Source organism: Pantherophis guttatus, chromosome 2 (genome assembly GCF_059756535.1).
Source record: "Pantherophis guttatus breed Tessera chromosome 2, ASM5975653v1, whole genome shotgun sequence".
Classification (NCBI taxonomy): Eukaryota; Metazoa; Chordata; class Lepidosauria; order Squamata; family Colubridae; genus Pantherophis; species Pantherophis guttatus.
The window spans coordinates 227,655,351-227,673,404 of NC_142064.1; the positions used below are offsets into that span (position 1 = coordinate 227,655,351).

General features: G+C 38.7%; 1 protein-coding gene across 4 annotated transcripts in view; it reads left to right on the forward strand.

The window, feature by feature from the left end:
* FAM194C (family with sequence similarity 149 member C) overlaps positions 1-15,661 on the forward strand; it is a 70,013-nt gene extending 54,352 nt beyond the window's left edge. For 2 of the 4 annotated variants that reach the window (XM_034431573.3, XM_087883737.1), the window contains 3 exons: positions 10,320-10,367; positions 14,217-14,353; positions 15,014-15,661. In XM_034431573.3, coding sequence (XP_034287464.2) covers positions 10,320-10,367; positions 14,217-14,334 — 166 coding nt within the window. In that variant the 3' untranslated portion in view covers positions 14,335-14,353; positions 15,014-15,661. Of the gene's footprint in view, positions 1-10,319; positions 10,368-14,216 lie in introns of all 4 variants that reach the window. The other 2 variants (XM_034431572.3, XM_034431574.3) reach the window with 1 other exon arrangement.
* Positions 15,662-18,054: the final 2,393 nt, after the last annotated feature.

Genomic DNA, 18,054 nt, shown 5'->3' on the forward strand with positions numbered 1-18,054 from the left:
CCCACAAACTCACAGCCACACTCCTCCAGGAATTACCCAGAATGAAAGACAAGGTACAGAAGGCTGAAAAAACAATGTAATTTACAAAATCATCTGTAACAATTGCAACCGATTCTACATGGAACAAACATCAAATCAATTGAAAACCAAGATTAATGAACACCAGCTGGCAGTCAAATGCCACAGTCCCAAATCCCTACTCTCTATCCACACTGATACAGAACAGCACCAATTCAATTGGAGCAATACAAGAATCATCAGCCGACTACCATTTGCCATACTCATGAGTTTATCAAAGCCGGGCATTCCACAAGCAATTCCATCAACAGACACATCGACCTACCACCAGCCTACGAACCCCTCAGAATTCAAATCAATCACACAGCCAATCAGAGATAGCACCATCCCTCAACTAACCCACACAACTCCGCCGCATCCAGCACATCACCTCCTGATGACTCTTACCTGACGTGACCTCCCCATCACAAGACCCTCACTTGTTACCCACACCTGACCCATCACAAAACCGTCACTTGACACAATCCACACCTGACCCTGACCTGATTTGTCATGATCTCACTATCACAAGACCTACTGACCAATAGTGGGTTTCAAATCCTGGTGCTACCGGTTCGCTATCGGAAGCGTCAAGCATACGGTACTTCTGCGCATGCGCAGAGCATTTTTGATGATATCTGGGTGTGTGGGTGGAGCCTCCTGCCACCGCCACTACCGGTTTGTCTGAACTGGGGTGAACCGGGAACAACCCACCACTGCTACTGACCACACAAAGCCCTTATAAGCAGAAGAACCCCCATACTGATATCCCCTAAATTCTTCTGAAGATGTTATCTAACCTGATAACAAAACATTCTGAAACTAACCCACAAGCTCAAAAAACCAACCTCCACCCTCAACTTACTAAAATACACCATGCCCAGATCAGCAACTTTCTTTAATATTGTAGGATAAAATCCACCTGGTTTTACAGAATTGAACTCATTCAAGGTCAGCAGATATTTTCAGCCTGTTTCTTCTGTCATGCTTAAGTTTGTGCTCGACTCCTTCAACCAGCACTTCACAAATTGCCCAATGGAATGCATATCCTCTTTTCAGGGAAGGCTGACAGGACTTCCCAGAGATTTTGCATCAGTTCAAAATCAGCTTTGGGTTTGCTTGATCTTAGCCGTAGCTGGGAGCTGAACTAATTTATTGCTAGCTCAGCTACTATATAGCTGAAATTGCAGCACAGCTGGTCTGCTTCCCCCCTCCTTTATTTTGAATGTTTCAGAAGAAGATTGTTTTTGTTATTTTCGGTATTCATAGTCTAAATTCATTGGGCTTTCTGCTTTCCTGCTAACATGCCTGCTGGCCTGTACTCTTCCTTACCAATTTGTTCTTCTTTCCAACACCTCCGTTGCCACTAAAATGTTTGTACAACCATAACAGGGTTATGGGGTGGAGAATTGTGGTGGGTGGGAGTGTGTTTAGGGATTGCTTTGTGTGTTGGACCTGGTCTTTGGGTGTTAAGTGAATTTCGTTGTATGGGTATACTGTGTATACACGTACAATGACAATAAAGTTATTTATTTTTATTTATTTTATTTAACAGCTTCTCCTACAGTTTTACATTTGGGAAATTGCTTATGATTCTGCTTTTAGCACCTCCTTTTTAAAGAACTCCCACATAATTCCTATTAGGCTTTTTTCTTACAGTTATGGTTACTGAGTTTATTAAAAACCAGTTTCTTGAATTACCAGGTGTGCATTTGTTGACCCTCATAATGTATATCTGCTCATGGCATTTATTTTCTAGCCAACTGTTTTACTGTCTGGGAGGAGAGGCAGAAAGGGGGAGTTGCCTGAGAAACCATATTTATACATGATGGGGATTCCTGCCTGGTTTGCTCCAAGAGTTTGAAAAGGGAAGTGCTGTTCAGTAAAGGAAGAGAATCCTTAGGTACAATTGCCACCTTATGAGAATCTATGTGTAACCAAAGTCCTGTGGCCAGTGGTGGGATTCAACCGGTGTAACAACCGGTTCGCTGAGCACGCACTCCGCGCATGCGCAGTGCATTTGAAAACAGCTCTAAAATGTACCTTCTACTGCAGCCCCAGTAAGTAAAACAGCCGAGGCGCGGTAATCCACTCTGCCGCGCCTATCAGCTGGGCTTCAAACAAAGGAAATATAGGTCGGTATAGTGCAGGGGCAGGTGGGAGGGCGCAGATGATTGTCAGAGCAAACCAGTTCACTCTCAGCTAATCGTCGTAGCTACCGGTTCATCCGAACTGGTCTGAACCAGCTGAATCCCACCGCTGTCTGTGGCTATTATTTAAAAGGCAGTTCCAGGAAAAGGAATTTGAGCAGAAGAGTGGGGCATACATTTTTATCTACACATAAGAGAAAGAATCTTCATTTTTCAAATTCCATTCCTCCAGTTGCATACAGGTAGATCTTGACTGATGACCACGATTGAGCCCAACATTTATGTTGAGACAATTAAGTGAGTTTTGTTGCATTTCACAACCTTTCTTGCTAGGTGCTAAGTGAATCACTGCAATTGTTAAACTAGTAACCCAGTTGTTAAGTGAACCTGGCTTCCCCATTGACTTTGCTGATCAGAAAGTCGCTAAAGGTGATCAATGATCTCAGGACACTGCAACTATCATAAATATGAGTCAATTGCCAAGCAGCTGAATTTTGATCATGTGACCAGGGGGTTGCTACAACAATCATAAGCGTGAAAAATAGTCATAAGTCACTTTTATTCACTGTTGCAACTTTGAATAGTCACTAAGCAAATAGTTGTAAGCTGAGGACTAACTGTACTTGAGCCTGTTTTGTTGATGTGACACAATAAACTAAATGTGATGCACTTTGGATAAATATGACGCATATTTAGCACTTCCAGTAAATACTTTACAACTGCAACCTGCAGTTAGGTAAGTGTTGATGATTTAATTTACCTTTCCACTCCCAAATGACTAAGAATGAAAAAGAATGAAGCTAAAATAAGAGGAAATGGCAAGATGGCATTGGGCCTTAACAAGAGAACGGTGTTCAGATGGTCTTCATAATAGGCTCTGCTGATCATTTCATTAGACAAAGCCATAATCCTAGTCTACTATAATGAAGTTTTCCTGTTCACTTTATCCCTTTGAAATTAGTTTTCTTGCAAAGCTGTGTTACTTATCTTGAGGCGAGAAAAAAGTGTCAAGACCACGAACCATACAGTAAAAGAAAGTATTTAGGGAAAACTGATGGTTCATGAGCCTTAGATCTGTCTTTCTTGTCTTAGTTGTTCCATTTTGGCAAGTTGTATTGTATTTTTGGATGCACCTTTCCCTTAATACTTTTCTGTGAAGAATATACCTTTCTAATACAAAGAACAGTAACAATACTCTTTAAGATATTATGAACGATACAAGAAAGCTCCCAATGTAATATTCAGTAAATCCAGCACCAAGGATTAACAGAGTTAGGTTTTTAGGTTACTAGTGTACTTACTCATTATTCTTTCGCATCCAGCCTTCACAAAAATGGGTTTTCTAGATGGAAATGTTTCTGTTATTATGCAAATATTATGCCAAACAGTGGCTATATAAGAGGCACAGCCATATAATGATGTTAAAATGCTATCTTTCAGTCCCTGATCCAATATATGAGTTGCTGCCCTGGTTGCCAAGTCCACCTTGCCATAATAATGAGGCTAGCAAGTCGTGCTGTAATTACTGATTCACTACAGAGCAGGACTGCAATTGCTATGTTCCACCAGCTATATTTCCCCTCCCATCTAACATGCCTGCCAGCAGGAAAACAAAATGAATTTGGGGAAGGTTAGGTGAGTATTTGGGCACTTGGAACAGTAGGTACAGCCATCTGTTGCCTGACTAATATGGTTATGGAACTTCTGTGCACCTGTGATGTGTCATTTGGGCTGTTTTCTGACCGTGGGTCTAGCATTATTCTGAAAAAGCATTAAACCCAGGTTCCAAAAATTCCATCTGACAGGTCATGGGCATAGAAAAAGGGTGAAGTGGCAGGAAACTCCATCCTTCATGTCATCTATCCAGGGGTAACAGAACTAGTTCACATGGCTGGCAGAACCTCGCTCTCTTTCTTGTTTGGAACAGATCTGTGTAGCACAGTGTAGGCTCCCTTTGATAAGTGACAAGGAGAAACAGGGATAAAAATCTCTCTGGGAATTTGCTGGGAGACAGGATCAGAAGTGGGTTTCAGCAGGTTCTGACCAGTTCTGGAGAACCGGTAGTGGAAATTTTGAGTAGTTCGGAGAAACGGTAGTAAAAATTCTGACTGGCCCCACCTCCATCTATTCTCTGCCTCCCAAGTCCCAGCTGATCGGGAGGGATTTTGCAGTAACCTTCCCCTGAATTGGGAAGGGAATGGAGATTTTACAATATCCTTCCCCTGCCACGCCCACCAAGCTACGCCCACCAAGCAATGCCAGGCCCATCAAGCCACACCCACAGAACCGGTAGTAAAAAAATTTGAAACCCACCACTGGACAGGATGGTTCCATCTCTTGCAATTGATATCTTCTGGCTGGGATAGCATTTCTAGTCAAACACTAGTAGTGGTTTTATTTCAAATGGGATGAAAATACGGATTCAACCTTGAACTTGGAGGCTAATTAGCAAAAATGTGGCCTAAAATCAAAAGCTCCTGGCAAATAGATGGGGAAGAAATGGAGGTAGTGACAGATTTCATTTTCCTGGGCTCCAAGATCACCGCAGATGTGGACTGCAACCAAGAAATTAAAAGACTTTGATCCTGGGGAGGAAAGCTATGGCAAATCTAGACAGCATTCTAAAAAGCAAAGACATCACCTTGCCAACAAGAGTGTGTATAGCCAAGGCTATGGTGTTTCCAGTTGCAATGTATGGCTGTGAAAGTTGGACCATAAGAAAGGCTGAGTGCCAAAGAATTGAGGCCTTTGAACTATGGTGCTGGAGAAGACTCCTGCGAGACCCTTGGACTGCAAGGCAATCAAACTGGTCAGTCCTAGAGGAGATCAACCCTGACTGCTCTTTAGAAGGCCAGATCCTGAAGATGAAACTCAAATACTTTGGCCACCTAATGAGAAGGAAGGACTCACTGGAGAAGAGCCTAATGCTGGGAACGATTGAGGGCAAAAGAAGAAGGGGATGACAGAGAATGAGGTGGCTGGATGGAGTCACAGAAGCAATAGGTGTGAGCTTAAATGAACTCCAGAGGATGGTAGAGGACAGGAAGGCCTGGAGGAAAGTTGTCCATGGGGTCGCGATGGGTCAGACATGACTTCACAACTAACAACAACAACAACAAAAGCAAAAGCAAATGGAGAACTTTAAATTCAGTTTTAATGAATGTAAAGAAAGTGAGGAAATAGGCTGGCTACATATTTTAGTAGTGAGTGAATAATTTTCTATAGAATAAAATAACCCCCCCCCCCCAAAAAAAACAAGTGGAAACCAGGGAAGAAGATTAGTGTAGTCAAGAAGGAAAGAAGCAATATTTTTAATCATAGGGTCTGTATGGAATGGTGGGTTCTTTCAATTTTTAATAGATTATATTTTAAAGACTACAACTCTTAGGTTTCAATTGACCTTGACTTGATGTTTCATTTTTAGATGTCATTTTTATAAATAAGCAAGGGTTCTTGGCATTTTAGTTTTCAGTATTTTTAATGCACAATAGCCATAGATATCATGGCATTTGCTCTTTGTCCTACAAACAAAGCCATTCCTTTCTCTTGCATGTTTGATTTTGTATATTTGAACAGATGTAGCTTGCTTCTGTATTCCTGATTAGACTGAATACCATGTGGTACCTTTTGGCTTGTTCATAATAATAGATGTATTTGTTAAGGAATGTCTGGTGATACTGATGATGATGATAGTGTGTGTGTGTGATGTAGGTACATACACACACACACACACACACACACAAATACAAATCCACCTTAAAGTGAAGGAACCTAAGAAACGCTTGAAAAAAACATACTTTTTCTCTTACAAATTCATCTCACTTAGTACACATAGTACAAATACACAGACAAATCTGAGGTCTTTTATTCTTTTTACTCTTTAATGACCTCCTCAGTGAGAGCCAAGTTCATGCTGGTAAAATTCAAAACTGAATGTTTGTGTCAACCTCTTTCTCAAAACCACATGAATAAAGAGCAAAATGCCATGCTTTTATTGCCAGGATGTATTTGCTGCTATAGCCATAACTTCACTTAACAAAACATCCAATAAGCTGGTCTTTGCAAAAGACATTTTCCTTTCTATAGCAAGGCCCCTGAGCTTTAGAGAAAGATGGGTCATAGGAGTGAATTACTTTGCTGACCCCCTGGGATTTGTTTTGGTCCATATCTGGCACAACTGTAAACTAAATCTTCCTTAGATTTTGTGCAGGGATAAGAAAAAGAAATTGATGGTGTCTCTTTAGATCAAGATGCAATCCCTCTACTTTCATTCATTCACTGCAGCCACAGAGGCACAAATCTGAAGGGAAAAAAGGAGTCTTGACTGTGCTCTGTCTCCATTTTAATTGGGAAATAGCAAATACAAGGATAAACAAAGGTTCTGCTATGTACGTGTGTTTTCACCTGAATGCCCAACGGCTTCTTATGATGGTAGATAATAGTTTCTATTTTAACTTTTTCTTGATCAGAGCTAGTTGAGTGAATTCAAAGAAACAGTAGCTGCCCTAGGCTAGATGCCCTTAGAGCAGGGGTGTCAAACTCAAGGCCCGTGGATCCGGCCTGCACAGCCCTCTGGGCTTCATTTTCAGCCACGACGACACCCTTCTGCAGCTCTCTGCCAGCAAAAATGGAGCTTGGGGGTGGTGGTGAGCAGGCTCTGTTTTTGCTGGCAGAGGACTAGCAGAACAAGCTAAAAACAAAACAAAAGGAGAAATGTTTCCCCCTTGCCATTTGGGCATGCAAGAAGGGACAGGAAAGGGAAAAGGGAAAAAGGAAAGACAAAGAAAAATAAGGAAAAATAAGGAAAGAGGGGAAGGAAGAAGAGAGAAGGAAGAGAGAAAGAAAAAGAAGAGAAGGGAGGGAGGGGGGAAGGAAGGAAGGAAGGAAGGAAGGAAGGAAGGAAGGAAGGAAGGAAGGAAGGAAGGAAGGAAGGAGATTATAATGAAAGTGAAGGAGGGTCTGAGGGAAGTCCTGCCTTAGCACTTGGCCACCGCAGGAGTGATGACAAGCTGGCCACACTCACCCTGGCCATGCCCACCCCGGCCCCTCGTGGTCAAACAGACCCCTGATGCGGCCCTCAATGAAATTGAGTTTGATACACTTGCCCTAGACAAACCATGCAATTAATATCCACATCACCACAAAAGTTGTAACTTTTTTTATTTGGATTTTTTTCCCAAAAAAATTGGTGCTCAACTTAACTCATTGCCCTATGCAGCTCACCTAGTTTGCTGATATAGATAGACCACTCTAACAGAAAAAAAACTTATTTATGCTGCTTGGAACAGAGAATCCACATCTGCTTGGAAACGAGAATTTCAATGCCTTTCTGCAGTTATTGTTGTACATGCTGAACAAAAATCTGACCTGCTCTGCAACCTTCACATCTGCAGGAAATATATCTTTTGTTGGATACAAACATCCCATTTCATAACTATATACAACTAAACTTTGTAAAACCCCCCAAAAAGCTTTTCTGGTTTGGGCCAAAGGGCCAAATTAAATGACCGACTAAATGATCACCAAGGTTCATTTTAACTCTTGCATTCTCTGACTCTAAATTGGGGCTTGGTAGCCTTTTCAAGCATCAGCATATAAATCCATGTCATGATGAATATGTGCAGATACTGTACCATACACATATTCGCACATGATAGAAAACTGCATCCACTTTTATGTGAAGCCATCGGAATTTGACATAAAAATGTCAGCAGTTTGTAAGATTTTTAGAATTCCCAAACTAAAGAAAACTTGAAATCTTATATATGGGAAGTTATAAGCGTTTGACTCTTAGCAATCCAAGTTCTGTGTTTATGTGGCTGGGGTAGAAGGGAACCAAGCAACAACCGATTGTCATTCATTCAACACTAGCTAATTAGAATAGTGTTTACTCTAGACAATCTATTTCCTATTCGTGGTGATTAAATTTTCAAATTAAAAAATAATTAAGTGATCAAGCCATGAGTTTCACATGATAAAGTTGTTTTACTTCTCTGAAATCTTTAGCAGGCGAGGTAGGACTTTCAGAAAAGTTCTCTGCTAAAATTATTTAACTCTTTGTAGACTTGGTTTCTGCATCTCTTGGCACTTAAAAGCAATACAGGCTTTTTAAAAAATATATTGTAAGAACATTTAGCCTGTGATCTAAGTGGAAACAATGTGACATGTAATTACAATAGGGATAGGGATATTTTTCGAGCACGAGTACTGAGCTGTAATTCATTGTATATACAGCATGTTGCTTTTGGAGTAGATCTTCTTTCTCATGGACTGTGATTTTGGAATAATTTGATTAATGGCTACCTGTTACTTAATCCTGAAATTATCATGGGAGAATGCAGAGCAAGATAGTGATTCAGTTGTTGGGTTTGAGTTCAAATCTTTATAATAATAATAATTTTATTGTCATTGTACATGTATACACAGTATACCCATACAACGAAATTCACTTAACACCCAAAGACCAGGTCCAACACACATAACAATCTCCAAACACACTCCCACCCACCACAATTCCCCACCCCTAAACCACCCAAACATCCACACAACAGACCAAGTAATGCTGTCCAATAGCTCACCGATGGTGGCCCTTTAGTTCATTGTTGAGTGCAATTATAGCTCCGGGATAAAAACTATTCAGAAAATGTGTGGTCCGAATTTTAATTGTTCTGTATCTTCTGCCAGAAGGCAACAGTCCAAAAAGATTGTAAGCAGGATGGGAAGAGTCTCTGAGTCTTCATCTATGGAGTTGAGTGAGCATTCATGTGATTCAACTTAATGTAATTTGCAGCATTGTTGTGTGGTTAAAATGGAGATAGGAAAGGAATAAAATAAAATACAATATTAATGCCCCACATGCTAACTTTCTTCTAAGGAGCTTAATTTGTGTTCATACTCTATGAGATAGGATGGGTTGAGAAAAATGACTCATCTGTCACTCACTGTGCTCTGTGGTCAAGTAAGCGAGCTGCACTGGCTCTCTATTGGTCTCCGGTCACAATTCAAGGTGTTGGTTATTACCTTTAAAGCCCTACATGGCTCAGGGCCAGGTTATCTTTGAGACCGCTTTCTACCACATAGCTCCCAGTGACCAATAAGATCCCACAGAATTGGTCTCCTCTGGGTCCCATCAGCTAAACAGTGCCGGCTGGCGGGCCCATGGGGAAGGGACTTCTCTGTGGCTGCCCAAGCTCTCTGGAACCAGTTACCTCCTGAGGTCCGGACCATCCTCACCCTATTGGCCTTCCGAAAAGCGGTGAAGACCTGGCTTTTCCGGCAGGCCTGGGGCCGTTGATCTCGCTGTTGCGATCTGGCGAGATCCAGCCATGAATGGTGTGAATGGGTTTTAATTGTTTTTAATGTTTTAATTTTTAATGTTTTTATATATGGTTTTTAAATGCATTGTAAGCCGCCTTGAGTCTTCGGAGAAAGGCGGCATACAATTTGAACAAATAAATAAATAAAGTCCTTGGTTTTGGGATTCCAGTCCAGCATTCTCATTGCTACAACATGACTCTAAGTTTCATAGAAATAATACTACAACTGATAAAATGTTGGTGGGCTATGTGTGAGAGAAAGAGTGATAACAAAAGAGGGCAATTAATTCATTTTCTACAATTCCCCCCTCCCAGTTCATTAATGTTCAAACTTTCATTCTGTTCCTCTTGATGTATATGTACTTATGGTATCCATGACAATGGGGACGGGGGTGTTGAGCACATTTTCCCCTTTCTACCCCTTTCCCTTTCTTTGAGGCTGCTTAGGCTATCAGACCCAGAGTTGGCAGTGGACTTGAATCTAGATCTCGCTAGTCCTAAATAAAACACTTGAACCTATAGTATCCCCAGGGATGCCAGAGCATCGGGTGCTGCAATGCAAGTCCCAATCCTTTTCCAATGATAAGAACCAGAAGGTGCTGCCACCGCCTTAACCACTCTGCCACACTGCAATCCAAGCTGATTTGTTTATGTATTCTTAGTTTGTGCTATTTGCAATTTTGTTTTAAAGCGAGATACATAATAAGCATTTGAGCAGTTCATTGCAGATATGTATAATGGGTGGAACAAAACGACTCTGCACGTTCCTCAAAAGAAATTTGTTCTTTTTCCCCAGTCCTATTGCGGAACCTCCGAAGAAACCCTCTTACCAAAGTATAGAAAGGTCAGTGTAATTAAATAGCATGGGAAATTAACATTATGGCATTGGCTATGACTGCGGGTTTTGTATACTGCTGAGACTAGTCTGGATTGAAGTGGCATATAAATTTATCAATACATAATATTGATAGATAAATATATAATATAAACATAGTGACAAACATGTATAACTAAGAAATTAAGAGATTTTTTACCAGTATAGGTTTCCAATAAGCCAAGAAGCTTATTGTCCTTCTAGCTCAATTTACAATACTTTGACAAACTGCAGTGGTTTCCAGAAGCAATTTTTTTTTTGCTTCAGCTCCCTCTTGAGACCATCTGGCAATAGAATAGAATAGAATAGAATAGAATAGAATAGAATAGAATAGAATAGAATAGAATAGAATAGAATAGAATAGAATAGAATAGAATTCTTTATTGGCCAAGTGTAATTGGACACACAAGGAATTTGTCTTGATGCATACGCTCTCAGTGTACATAAAAGAAAAGATACGTTCATCAAGAATCATAAGGTGCAACACTTCATGTTAGTCATAGGGTACAAATAAGCAATCAGGAAACAATATCAATATAAAAACACACACATTTCGTCTGTTTTTTGAACAAGCCAGGAGGTTTTGAATTGGCTTAAAAAGAAAAAAAAAGTAGAACAAGCATCACAATAGACAGGGCAGGCAATCAGACAACCTCCAGATGATTTTAGGCCTTGACTCTTATTGGCTCCTGCAGCAAGTGCAGGAAAAGGATTTTGAAGCTATAGCCCAAAATATCTAGATGCACCAGGTTGCCTCTTACTATGCTACATAGAAGAGAAGAGAAAAGGACCTAAATTACAATCTATAGTCTAAAACAGGGCTATCAAACTTGCGGCCCATGGGCCAGATGCGTCATGCGCTGGCCACACCCATGCCCAGTTTAGCAAAGGGGAGGAGTCACAATATGTCACATGACACCTTTGTGACAATGCAGGTTTGACACCCCTTGTCTAAAGGGACCTAAAAGGTCCTTTAATTCTACAGTGTAGAGGTGGATGGATAAAGGGTGAAGTATTTTTATAACCCTTTTTTCTTTGTTGGTATTTACTACCTTTTAATTAATGACAACTGAAAAGATATCACGGCATTCCTTTTTTTAAAAAAATCCACTTTACTTGGCTTGCAAATGACTTTCTGCCTTCAAACCATGGTTTTATCAGATTGATTTAGAGATATTTCCATGCTTTTTGGAGGAAATGAATTTAGGCCAAGATAGTCCTAAATGTTTTATCTTTGTTGAAAAAGTAAATCAAGGGTCAAATTTTCTTAGGGTTTTTTTTAAAGCATCTTTCCATAATTTTTTTTTCTTATCTATCTTTTGCTTCTTTGTCCTTCCTGACTTCCTGACAAGTCAATTCAGTTCAGAATGAAGCTGACAATTAGGTGCAGAGAATCTGAAGATCACAATACAGATGACAAAATCCAATCTATGTATTTAATACTGAATGCATAAATGGTGTTTCAGTAAATAGGACTGCCATAGTTGGCATATTGTTGTTGAGGTTGTTTAGGGGAGAGGATAAAGGGTGAATCTTTTCAATGTATTAACTAGAGGGATCGAAGAGCAATCATTCAAGTGGCTAAAAAGAAGATAAGATGCATCACATTCCCAGAGGTGTGTTTCTTTGAATCCATAACCAGTGACCAAATTGTAGCAAGCTGAATCAAATACTGCCTTTCCTGAGAAATCTCTTGTACAGAGGCAATATAGCATGCATTATAGAGCAGATGCTAAGTAAGAACAGTCATTCAAATTCACACCCTGTTTGAGAATTTCTCCCCCCAAAATTGGCCCATCTTCTTTGAAACCAGTAGGCTGGATTTGCTTTCAAAGGAAATAAAAGGTTTTATTTTATTTATTTATTTTTATTTTATTTTAATGTGCATGTATATGTTTTTAAATATATATGCTGCCCAATTCTTTATACAGTCATTAAGAATCATAAAAAGGTTCAATTCAAGGTGTTGATCATCATTTTTAAAACCCTCTAACAGATTAACAGAGTTGGAAGGGACTTTATAGGTCATCTAGTCCAACCCACTGCCCAAGCAGGAGACCTATGTCTGCCTCTACCTAGGATTGAACTCACAACCTCCTGATTGTGAGGCAAGAGCTCCACCTCTAGGCTACAGCAGCTGTAACCTCTATGGTAGAGGTGGGAACAATGGCCTCTTTATGGCTTGTGGAGCCATGCTGGCTCAGGAATTCTGGGAGTTGAAGTCCACAAGTCGTAAAGGGGCCATTATTCTGCACCCCTGTTCTATGGCATGAGTCAGGATATCTGAAAAACCGCCTTTCCCCAAGGGGAGCGGTCCTCCCCACTCATTCTGACAGAAGGGGTCCACTCAGACCCCATCAAGAGAAGAACCTTTTCTGCCACTTCTTATACTGTAAGCCACCCGGTCACTTTAAACAGTAAGATGGATGGCATACAAATTTAATAAATAAACAATACAAATATCCATAAAACTAAAACTAGACTGAACAAGCGAATGGTGAATAATGTTAATAGCAATGACAATATACTTCGTTTAGGATCCTGAACCAAAACATTCCAATTTGAAACACCAAATATTTATGTTACATATGAAACACTACTTGAAAAGTTTACAGGATTGTGGCCACAAGAAGCTATGGGAAGTCAGAACGAGTCCATTTGCTTCCCTCAGAATTTATCACAGAAATAAGCAGCGCAGTAATCTTCAAAATTATTTAGGTGCTTAAGTATTTCAGCTTCAGTGGTACCTGAACATTTGATCATTCCTGACCTAAGAATTGCTTTAGGAAGTGTAATAATCTGGAATATACTGTATCCATAATTAGATTCTCAGAAATCAATTCTATTAAATTAATGGATTTTTTTTCCAAGCTAAATGTATAGAACTTGCCACTTAAAGCTGCTGAATGCCCTTTGAATATAGTGTCACTTGCACTTTCCAGCAAAACTCAGGTTATGCATTCATGGTAAATTATGCAAATTAAATTTGTATCTACCTGCTTTTCATAACGCATTTTGCTGCTGAGACTTGTCTTCAGGTTTTTGCTACAAGGTGGCAGCCTGAGAACAAAAAAAAAAAAAAGGACAGGCATTTATTGAAAGAGGCTATCAAATAGAGCAATTTTGGCTTTTCATAAGCTTTAAAGGGCATTATTATCACTTATTAATTGAAATTTAGTCCATCCAGCTTCCATTTCAAAAAAATTTAATCAATCATTGCTTATCTATTTTTTTATAATTTTCTTTCTGTTTTTAAAACAGAGTTTCTATTTATTTTTTTCTGGTTTTAAAAAAATATTCTGAAATTGTAGCTTGTATTTATTTCTTACCCTGTTTCCCCCAAAAGAAGACATCTCCTGGTAATAAGCCCAATCAGGCTTTTGAGTGCATGGCAATAAGGCTAAGCACTTATTTCAGGGTTCAAAAAAATATAAGACAGGGTCTTATTTTTAGGGAAACATGGGTAGTTGTCATTTTAAAATATCCATAGATTTAGGGAATTTCAGAGTTTCTTTCACTTCCTTCCTTTCTCCCGTCCCTTCCTCTTTAATACATACATTTTAATGTGGGTTTTTTCCCCCCCCTGATGTTGTAAAATCTTTGCACATCAGTGGATTGACCCCTGGAATGATTAGGAGAAGAAACTCTGGTATCTAATAAAAAGTTCTGCTAAGCTCCGTACAGAGTATGGTCTTTAAATGGATGCTAGTGTCCATATGAGAAACATGAAAATGGAACACTTATTAAAGTTGTGATTATCTATGACTTAGCTAACCAATCTACAGTGCAAACTTCTCTTTGATTTTTCTCCATATCCAGTATTTATACTACCAATGTTAAGGAATATGAAGAGCAAGAGCCTGTTGTTGAAGAGAAGATAGAAGTAGAAGAGAAGATAAAACGTGCTAGCCGTGGAAAGAAGAAAACAAAGAAATAGTTTGGAAATAGATTGGAAGGTGTTACTGTTATTTATTTGTTTGTTTATTTAGCACATACATTCATGCTGGTCTGAATTTAATGCAGTTACAGATGTTCAATACAGATATAGCCAAGTGGATTGCATACATTATATAGCAAACCACATCCCAAAAGTATCTGCCTTATTATCATCAACCTTCCCATAAAGGAGCTTCTTTCTTTCCATAAATCATCTTATCTTTCTAAAACATCTGGAGATCAATTCCCAGCAAATATTGCAGATCCTAGCAAGAATCTCCTTACCTTGTTCTGCAGAAATAAAACACCTTTGGAAAGAAAACAAACGTTGTGGTCAGACTGACGTGCAGGAAGCATAGCAAGTTTTGTGAGTTGATAGGGCAGAGAGGCATGGACAGCTAAGATGGGATACAGCAAACAAACAAATGAAATGAAGGGCCATTAGAGGTCATTGAAAATGGAATTAGTTAAATTATCATCATCACTACCCTCATGGTATGGTATACCCTCATGGATCTCATATGAAATCTTATGGGATTTCTAACAGCAATATAGAAAGAATGCCAATATTTTGATATATTAAGGGGTTGTTTTGCTTGAGGAGTTGTTTAAGCATTTGACAGATGATATGAAATAGTAAGGATGAAATTAAGACATGGATTTGTTTTGTTTCGTTTTAGTTTTTGGCACTCACAACCTCCTTCAAAACCATACAATGATGTCTAGCACTTGGAAAAAATTACCATCCTTCCTTATACATTGATCTTCCAGCAAGAAGCCTTAATCTTTTCAGAAACAATGTGTTTTCAAAATTGTGACACACTGAAGTTTTTCAAGAGATCAGATTAACATGGGGAAACATCTAATAAAGAACAATCACATCCATATAGATGCTTAGAACAGAACTGAAGAGAAAAGAAAAAGAAAATGGAATTCTGACTGAATTCTATTCTATACATGAGTATATACAATACTAAAATACAATTTTCACTTGGAATCTTAAAATCCCCTGTTAAATTGTGGACACCTATAGCCTTCTGTACATCATGTTGCAGCAGCTGTCCTCATCCTAACCATAAGTAGAACTGACTAAGGCTGATGAAAGTTGAACAATATTTGGAAGGCCACAATGCTGCATCCCTGTCTCAGATATGAGGGCTAGATTTGACAGGACACCTGGACTCAGCTGTGACACCCAATGGAGACCTTGCACTTCTATCTGATAATAAAGTGAGATTATGACTCACCTTTCACCTTAAACAAATATATAATGTAAGAAATCTATGGTAAAGTACATATGTGATAAATAAATATGTAATCTGATATTGGCCACTGTGTATGTTCAATTTCTCCTCCATACCCTATTTCTCGTTAATAATACCATACATGGAACAAATAATAGCATGCAATATATCATAGATTGAATTTACTCTTTATGTAGAAATGTCTGTAGAATTTCAAAGGGTATGAATGTGTTTATCCAAATCCTTTGATCAGTGCTGGTATCTTAACCATCAGAAACAATGGATATATATGAAGTTGTCCAATAGGTAATGTCAGCTATCAAGCTACATTTAGTCAAACTAATTTGTTACTAGGGAAGATGTTCATTGAAGTAGAAGAGATCATAACCTCATATTAGCAATAGACTGAATTTTTAAGAGATCAACTGAAGTCAGATCTAGCAAAGAACTTATTTAATAAGAAGCTGGTATATCACGTTATCCAGAAAGTGTTAGGACAGTTTTAGTATCTTCTTGACCTGAATGTGCCAAAGAGTTTTTCTGATTAAAAATCTCCAGTTTAAAATTAAAGGCAAAGGTATAGATTATGTTACAATTGATTCGCTATACTTCCAAAACTGTCCAGAGTTACTTGGTTGAGTTGGATGGCTATAGAAATTGAATAAACAAATTAACAACAGAACTTAGTTTTTGGAAAGAAACATTTCATCTTCATTACATTCTACAATAAAGATGATTATTTGCACAATGACATTACTTGCAAAAATGGCAGACCGAAAAATAATTTCTATTAATATTTCCATTTAATTACATTCACATTTTCTGTTATGTTCATGGTAAATTAGTATGGTTTTGATTCCCCCCCCCTCAAACACTAGGATTTGTGTGCATGTATATGGGAGGTTGTCGGTTTTTTCTATTTTGTTTTTCAGTTCGTCACTTTTCAATAAAGCAAGCAAGTGTTGGATGTAATAGCTTTGAAACCAAATGTCCCCTAGAGGCTGTAATAAATTAATATGGGTCTGAAAATTGCCAGAGTTAAAGTGACATTTTACTAGACTTGTTTTCTGTCTTCCCCCAGATACGCACATTCTCATTATCTAGAAAACCCTGCATGAATTTGACATGTGAATTCTGTAAAGAAATAAAATTAGCAAGACGACTATGTGGCTGAATTATATAATAGGAGAATATGTATGGTTGCTTTATTTTGCTTTCTCTTAGAAGCCTGTCATCAAATCCTACAGACTAAGACATGCTTGATGGCAATACTAGAATGACCTTGCTAAAGCAGACTATTATTAGAAGGCCATTGCAGTGTGTGGGTTAGGGGGCCGATCAAGGAAGACCCAAATGCAAATCCTCACTCAGCAAATAAAGTTTTGTAAGATTTTGAACCAGTCATTATCTTCCACCATGATTAAACGTAAAGGGTTGTTGTGAGTGAAAAATAGAAGAATAATGCTATGCATACAAAATAAAATACACCAAATTTCATATCAGTCATGAGTTTTGGTCATCCAATTATTTCTGAGACATCAGGCTATCATCACTCAATTTCCAAAAATATTACCCAGATTATTAAAAAATTGCTGAGACGAATTCACATATTAAACCATAGACATAGTATACAAACCACAATTGATAGATCGAGAAAAATATACAAAGTCAGAACTGAACTACATATTGTTTAGGATAATGTCTGAACTTAAAATGTTTATAAATAAGTCTGTGTCCTCTGGACTAGTTTTCCATCATTAACCAACTGGGAGGAAGTTGCCACCATATAAACTGAGATTGGGTCAAGTTTCTCCTGTTCATAAAATAGCAAATTTACCCACATACCGGTATATGCTCAGGTTGAGTGGGGAGCTGTCCATGGTAGAACATGCTTGAAGTTTTAGCCTCAACTGAGCCACAAACCAGAAGGCTGCTGCTTGGTGCATTCTGGAGCTTTCATCAGTTGTTGCCTGCCTGCCTGCCTGCCCCAGTCCTTAGTGGAGGACTGTATATATTTACAGATAAGACTATCTGCAGATGAACAAACCTTCATTTTTAAAATCAAAATAGCATAAAAATGCAATACTTGCAGACAAGCCAACCCTCAAAATTTTGTATGTTTTAATTTTTACAGTTGGCTTATCTGCAGGTGAAAATTTTGGATTTATCCACAGATAGACTTATCCACAAGTATATGTGGGGTATACGGGTACTTTTAAAAAACTCAACTATATATACTCGCTGGTAAATCTATTTGTGGATAAAATTACCCACTTGGGGGGTGGGTGGGTATATTTTGGAACCTAAAATTCACAGTTTATCCATGAGTATATACAGTAACAAAAATTCAGCTATCAAAGATAAATAGCTCCTATTAAAAAGGCTTACAGTGAACAGAAAATGCTTCATGAACCCAAGGGATGAATGTGGAAGAAATGGCATTACTTTTTATTTTTTTCCATATGCTGCTATTAGGG